The sequence below is a fragment of the Charadrius vociferus genome, unplaced genomic scaffold (assembly GCF_000708025.1).
Source record: "Charadrius vociferus isolate BGI_N301 unplaced genomic scaffold, ASM70802v2 scaffold54, whole genome shotgun sequence".
NCBI classification, from domain to species: Eukaryota; Metazoa; Chordata; class Aves; order Charadriiformes; family Charadriidae; genus Charadrius; species Charadrius vociferus.
Genome location: NW_009648350.1, coordinates 4,154,010 through 4,160,990, shown reverse-complemented (window position 1 = coordinate 4,160,990; position 6,981 = coordinate 4,154,010). Strand labels below are relative to the sequence as shown.

The 6,981-nt window shown below is 63.0% G+C and overlaps 2 protein-coding genes across 2 annotated transcripts in view; both read left to right on the top strand.

The window, feature by feature from the left end:
* Nucleotides 1-75: 75 nt before the first annotated feature.
* On the top strand, nt 76-3,734 carry RILP (Rab interacting lysosomal protein). The gene is made up of 7 exons (XM_009885219.1): nt 76-94; nt 461-582; nt 776-967; nt 1,436-1,599; nt 1,749-1,871; nt 3,121-3,204; nt 3,578-3,734. Exons 1-7 carry the CDS (start codon nt 76-78, stop codon nt 3,732-3,734), a joined length of 861 nt encoding a protein of 286 aa, XP_009883521.1.
* A 1,703-nt stretch (nt 3,735-5,437) lies between these two features.
* Nucleotides 5,438-6,981, top strand: part of SCARF1 (scavenger receptor class F, member 1) — a 5,175-nt gene continuing 3,631 nt past the window's right edge. Inside the window, 5 exon segments of the mRNA XM_009885218.1 lie at nt 5,438-5,532; nt 6,246-6,307; nt 6,637-6,738; nt 6,853-6,975; nt 6,978-6,981. The exon segment at nt 6,978-6,981 is cut by the window's right edge and continues 381 nt beyond it. Coding sequence (XP_009883520.1) covers nt 5,438-5,532; nt 6,246-6,307; nt 6,637-6,738; nt 6,853-6,975; nt 6,978-6,981 — 386 coding nt within the window.

The following is a 6,981-nucleotide window of genomic DNA, read 5'->3' as shown; positions in this document are numbered from 1 at the left end:
CTTGCGGAGAGCCAGTCCCAGGAAGGTGGGTGTCCCGGTGGGTTTGGGGTCCCCGGCCACCATTGTGGTGTTCTCATGGGGGACGGCCAGCTGGGTACGGGGCTGAACGTGTTCTCTGTGCTGCCCAGCTCTGGAGACCTGTCCCACCAGGGAGCATGAGTGCTGTCTTGTTCTGCAAGCCACAGGGTCTCCAAATCCCTAGATCACCCCCCAAAGCCCCCAGGAGGGTGGTGGGGGCGGAGAGAGGGTGTGGGATGCCATTGCCAGCACAAGGATGCGTCGGGCACAGCCTAAAGCTCTCAGCTCCCCTCTTTCCTCTGTTCCTACTCTGCTGTCTACCAGAAATGATGGTAGAACAAAGCTTTGCAGAAGCATCAAGGAACCCCATAGTGTTCTGGGGTCAGGGGATTCCTTGTGTCCCGGGGGCCACTCACGCCTGTCCCCCCGTGTCTGGGCTCAGATAGCACGGTGCGGAAGGAGCGGGAGGTGATGCTGCGGCTGAAGGAGGTGGTGGACAAGCAGCGGGATGAGCTTCGTGCCCAAGCCCACGAAATCGTCTGCAAGAGCCGAGACACGGAGGCGGTGAGCATGTGGGAGCTCGCGGGTGTGGTGTGTGAAGGGCCCAGGGACCTGCTTTCATGTCACCTCGCCCTGGGGCTGTCACGGCAGCTGGTGAGCCTGCTGGGGCAGATGCCTTTCCCCTGGTGCTGATGTCCCTGGGTGGGGGCCCGGAGCTGCTGCTGTGCCTCACTCTCCGCTGCCCTGTGCCCTCCAGCTGCAGGAGCAACTGCATCGCTTCATGGCCATGAACGAGGAGCTGCGTCACAAGGTGGCTGTGGTGCAGGCTCAGCTCAAGAGTGCGTTGGAGAAGAAGTCGGACCTGGAGGCTGCGATGCTGCAAACCCAGAGGGGAATGAACAGGAGGAGCAGGGCCACCTCTGAGACCCAGCAGCCAAAGCCCAGCCTGGTGAGTCCGAGCCCGTGGCCCCGCTGCTGAAGGGCACCGATAATGCCGGCCCGACCTTCCTGTCCCTGCACGGGGCTCCTGTGATGCCTGGACCCGCCAGCTGCCTGCGGGACACGTCTGCTCGAGTAAGCTCCGCTGTTGAAAATTGAGCAGTGCAGTGTCTGCGGTGCCGGCAACACCTTGTCTGTACAAATTGGTAGGGGTGGAGGCAGGAGTGAGCAAGGCGAGGTGATGGGAGGAAAAGCCGTGTGGGACTCGGATGATGAGGGGGGTTTGCCACGTGTGGCGATGGGTGGTGGGTGCTGGCTGAGCTGAGGAGTCACCGTGGTCCCCAGAGGGCTGCAGTGGCGCCGGACTGGCAAACTCATTCCTGAGACTTTTCCATCTCTGCCTGCGCACAGCACCCAGCCTTCGGGTGGGGGCTGCGGGGTCTCCGCTTGCCTGCTGACTCCCTTTCTCTCCCCGCAGGAGGGAGCACCATCACCCACAGAGGAACTGCAGCACCAGGACACGGGCGGGAGCCCTTCTCACTGCTGCTTCTCCAAGGAAGAGCTGCAGGAGATCCTGCAAGAGCGGAACGAGCTCAAGACCAACCTGTTCTTGGTGCAGGAGGAGTTGGCCTATTACCAGCGGTGAGTCCTGCCACGGCGGCGTGGGGCAGCGAGCCGGGTCCCTCCTGTCCCTGCAGCCACCCGTGACCCATCAGAGGCTGCTCCTGGCGCAGCCGGGGAGGATTTCTTTGCCAGGCTCGGGGTTAACCAGCTGGCTGCTTTTTTGCCAGGGAGCTGCTGAACGAAGAGAGAGTTCCCAGCTTCTTCTTGGATGCAATGAAGTCGACTATCAAAAGACAGAGAAAAAAAATCAGAGCCAAAATGCTGGGAACAGTGGAGGAGTCGGCGAGCAGGTGAGTCCTGCTCACCAGGAGGGAGGACAGGGAGCCTCCCGTGCGGGGTGGATGCCGGCTGGTGACCCCGGTGTTTCCATGTGGTGTGACGCCCTGGAAGGGAACTCCCCCAGGCCAAGAGCTGCTCTCCTCCCTGCCTCCTTCCAGAGATCAAAGGTTTATTGTCAGCAGTGGATGTCTTGCTCCAGCTTAGCCCTGGGAGCGCCGCAGGGGCTGGGCTCTTCTCTGCTGCCGCTCGCGTGTCCCTGTCACCAGTCACACACAGCCTGGCCAAATGCCACTCGTCCCTGCATGGACGTGGGAAAAGGGAGGCGAGGTGGTGGTGGCACTGGGACCACCGGACGAGGCCGGCTGGTCCCTGCGCTGTACGATTGGAGGCTGTCCAACGGAGAGCCTTTGAAGATGACAGTAGAGATGTTCCCTGGAGGCTCTGCAAGATGTTCGTGGGCAGCGTTGGCTCCAACAGACTTCTCACGATGGGGAGGGCAGGACCCTGCCGGGCACCAGCGGTGGCTCTGCGTGTCTGCTGGCGGCGGGGATCGAAGCCTGCGCTAAAGCTGCTGTATGGCACTGGGGGAGCTGGATATCACTGGCTTTTAGGGGCTTTAATAAAGGTCTGAAGGGGGCTGAGCTCTTCTACGCTGCTGAAACCTGCTGCATGTTTGCATCGGGGTCTCTGCTGGTGGTGGGGAGGTCTGGGGGTGTGGGGTCCTGCCTTCTCGCCTCCCTGCCTGGCAAGGATAGCCGCTGCCATACCAACGCTGCCCTGCGGTCCCCTCTCGTGTGTCACCCTGCTTCCCTGCGAGGCCCGGCCGGTGGTGCTAATTGTCAGGCTGTTCCCCTGGAGAAGCGTGCGCTTGCTGTGTGGGGGGAGATGCCTAAAGACTGCTGCGGCGACCGGGGATGCACCGTCTGCTGACCAAGCGCCGAGGGTTTGAAGCCAGTGTCTGAAGAGCCGTGTGGCTTGAGATCACCGAGTCAGGGCTGGGCTTGCCGTGAAACGCAGCTGCGTCTGGGACATGAGCATCCCCACAGCTGGCTGTGGCTTTGTGGCAGGTCATAGCCCACTGGTGGTTTGTGGGGACAGCAGCTGCAGTCTGTGTGCCGCTGGCTCTGCAGCAGCCTCCGCACATGTGGCTCTGTGGGGACGCTGCTGGGCTCGACAGGGAGTCCCAGGGTGGCTGTGGCACTTGCTGGTGGCGAGCCCATGACTCAGCGCAGGTTTTCCCCTCTCTCCTTTGTGCTGCAGCGATGAAGACGAGGGCTCGTGGCACCCAGCTCGTGGCGCAGACTGCGTGGATGCTCAGCCTCCTGAATCCAAAATTAGGAGCTTGTAAGTTTGCTTCCATGCTCCGGTGCTGCTGGGGACAGGGTGGCTCTGCCGGCAGAGAGGAGGTTTGGGGCTCAGTTGTGGCGCCGGTGCCCGCCGGGCTTGGTGCCTGCCCTGCAGGGTACCACGGGGATGGAGCAGGGCTGCCTGGCACGGGACTGGCAGGGATGCTGCTGCAGGGGGGTCGCTTGGTGCAGGGCGGATCTTCTGGTGCAGGGCAAGCCTTGCTGCTGCCCCTGGGGTGCTGCGTTCTCCCAGGGGCTCACGGTCGGGCTGCATCTCACCACCACCACCACCAAACAGAGGGAGGTTGGGATCCGGCTCCTTCCCTGGGAAGGCTCTTCTCCCCCACAGCTGTTATCTGCTCTCTCTGCAGTTTTGGGCTGTGGTATCAGGGCAGCAGCAAAGACCCCCCCGCATCCACCTGCTCCGGAGCCTGGGAAATCATCGACTCACTGGACCCGTGGCTGGAGCCAGAGGGAGAGAGCAAGCCAGCAGCCGGCTCCCCCGACAGAGTCACGCCGCCCCTCTGACCCCACCTGAACGGGCGCCGGATCTGGCCTCGCAGCAGTGCTTCTTGGCTCCTCTTCTCCTGGCATCTTCAAGAGCAGCACAGCAGCCCCGGCTGGTTCCCCATGCCGCGGTGACGGCAAAGCTGCAGTGTGGGGGCAGCCTTCCTCCAAACCCGCTGGGATGCTCGGCCGTGGGGTGCCCGCCTGGCACGGGACAGCTCGGCACCTCTGGGCATCTCTGCCCATCAGCCACCCTTCCGTTGTGTCCACACCTGCTTGTGCCCACGGCTTTGCTACGGGGGTCCTGCACAGCCACGCTCTCCACTTCTTCGTGCTTGCAGCTCAGCGTGGTGGAGGTCTGCACCCATTTCCCCCCGCTGCACCCCAAAGGGGTTCTTTCCGCCAAACACCTCTACTCGCAGCCCAGAATCCCATCACCGGATCCTGCCTTGTGCGGTATTTTGCTTCACCCCTTTCCATTCATACCTCCCCCCATCCCTGCAATGTGAAGGTCAATTTGGGGTCCCTGGGCCAGCCGGCCGAGCACTGTCCTGGGGTCACCGCGTGGCTGGGAGGGGCTGAGCACACTGCACCGGGTGTCCGGGTGCTCCTGTGTCTGGGAGCAGTCGGGATCAGCACCGCCAATGCCACTCCTGCACTGTTCAGGCGTGGGGTGAATCGGTTTTGTACTGGGACCTCTTCCTGCTACTACTGGGAACTGGAAGACTGGAACAATCCTTGTATTCACGGGGGCGACTCGGTCCCCTCGGCTCAGGTACTTTCTAGCTCTAGAACTGGAGTCGGAAATAAATCAGTCTCATTTCTCCTTTGAGGTACCACCGCAGCCTCCGCTCTCTCCTTGCTTGGGAAGGGCTGGGTGATGCCGCTGGGCTTCGGTCACAGTTCTCCAGCCCAGCCCTCACTTTTCCTGTGTTGATTGAAAGGGCTGCGGCCGGCTGCGGTCTGCCAGACCACAGAGCCCTTTTCGGGGGTCAGCTCCGATGAGGAATGGGGCTACAGGAGCTGCAGCGCTGGCTGTGATGGAGTTAAGTCCTGCATGGCCGGGGGAGCAGCAGCACACTTCCAGCCCAGGGGCCCCCCCAGGCCGAGCCGGCCTTGGGTAGGAAAAAGGTGTTTCCTGTGCATCTGCTGACACAAAGCTCCTGGGGAGACGACGAGGTGGGATGGCAGCCAGCAGCGGTTCAAAGGCCAGCCTGGGGAAGGCCATGTCCCCATGGGGAATGGGAGGATCCCACCTCTTAGCCCCCACCAGGCACGGCAGCACTGTGGGGCAGCACACGGGGGTCGGGGCAGGGGGAGGCAGTGTTGTATGTTGGGGGTATGTTGGGTAAAACAGCTTTGAGGGTGATGGAGGATGGTGCAGGGCGAGCGGGATGACTGCAGGTGAGATGTTCAGGCAAGCACAAGCCCCTGTGTGGCTGCGCTGAGCCCCTGGACACCCATTTCTGCTGCTAAGGTGGTAGTAAGGGCCAAAAATAGCCCGTGCGACAGCATTCCCTGCCTCCCCCCTCTCCGCCGCACCCCTGACGTCTGGATCGGGGCGCCTCCTCCCACATTTCCTCAGGAAGAAACCCAAGGCTGGTGGGAGGAAGAGGCCGCACCACAGGAGGGACAGGACGGGACGGGACGGGACGTACGGGACAGACGGACACCGGCACGGGGCTGAAGAGCCACCGGGACTTGGGCCCTCGTGCTCTGTCAGGATGGGGAGCGCCCGGCCCATCCTCTGCCTCCAGCTGTGGCTGTGGGTGCAGAGCTCTGCCCAGGAGCTCGACCCTGACGGCAGGAATGTCTGCAGGTAGGTGCCACGGAGGTCCCTGCTTGTGCCTCACCATCTCAGCAGCCCCAGGGGGTCATTGTCCATCTGTTCTTCCATGGATGAGGATCTGCAGCCTGGCATTGAGTGGGTGCAGAGACTGGGGTGATGCTGGGGAGCGTGGTTGTGGTATGCATGGGCATTTAGGGCACCCAGGGCTTATTTCTCACGCACACGCAGCGCACAGGGCAACAGGGGGGGATGGGGGAGCGTTGGCAAAACTTCCGCCGTGCACCAGGTGGGAAACGAAAGCGTAGCAAACCCCAAAAGGCTTTTGGAGCTGACATCCCCTCCGCTTTGCTGCCGCATTGCCTCTCCTGTTGGTCTCGCCATCAATGGCAGTGCCTTCCGTTGCCTTCGCTTCGGTGCCTTTGCTCTGTGTCGCTGGCAAAGCTTTCAGCCGCTCCCAGAGCGTCGGGGACCCGTCACGGGCTCCATAGCGGCAGAGCCAGGTCGGTTTACCCCACTGCCCAGTCCCGCCGCCCACTCGGGCTGCAGCCTCTTAAATTTCCTTCTATTTTGCTGGCTTCCTTCCGCAGCGATGCCCCCGGGGGGCCGTGCTGCTTCCCCACCCACCGGGGCCCGCCGGGCCGGTGCAAGCGCCCGCATTTGCTTTGCCTGAGCCGAAGCTGTGAAGCCACACCGGCCCCGGCCCCTCTGTGCCCTGGCTGATGGCCCCCATGTCTCTCCCACAGGCCCCCCGCCGGCCCAGCGTGCTGCCCCGGCTGGAAGCAGGAAGGGCGGGAGTGCACGGCCGGTGAGTGATGGACGGTGATGAAGCCCAAAGCTCGGTTGCTGCAGTCAGTTGGGTGGCTCCTCTGTGGCGCTGTGTGTTGGGGGGGAAGCCTACAGCTCTTGTCAAACGGCAGTGGTGGGGTGCTGCACCGTGGGGACCCCCAAACTCCCACCGAGCAAGATGCTAATGGTGCTGCAGCTTGGCTGGAGGGATGGAGCGGGAAGCTGGATGGTGGTTTCCTCGGGAAGGCTGCCTCAGTGGGAGGTGGCCGGTTGGCGGGTGGTCCAGCAGTGGGGTGTGTGCCTGGCGGGGACTATCATGTGCTGACGTGCCCGCCCTGCTGCCGACAGCTCTCTGCGAGGGAGAAGATGCCTGCGGGGAGGATGAGGTCTGTGTGAGACCCGGCGTTTGCCTCTGCAAACCCGGCTTCTTCGGAGCAGACTGCAGTTCCCGTGAGTATTTCCCCAGGGCTCCGCTCTTGCCGTCCCCTTTGCCAGCCTGGATGCTCGGGGGCTGCCGGGCTTCCCCGTTCACCCCCCATCCTCAGCATCTCCTTGCCTTCGCAGGCTGCCCCGAGCAGTACTGGGGTCCTGACTGCAAGCGGAGATGCCCATGTCACCCCAACGGGCGCTGCGACCCGGCGAGCGGACACTGCACCTGCGACCCCAACCACTGGGGAGAGGTCTGCCAGTTCC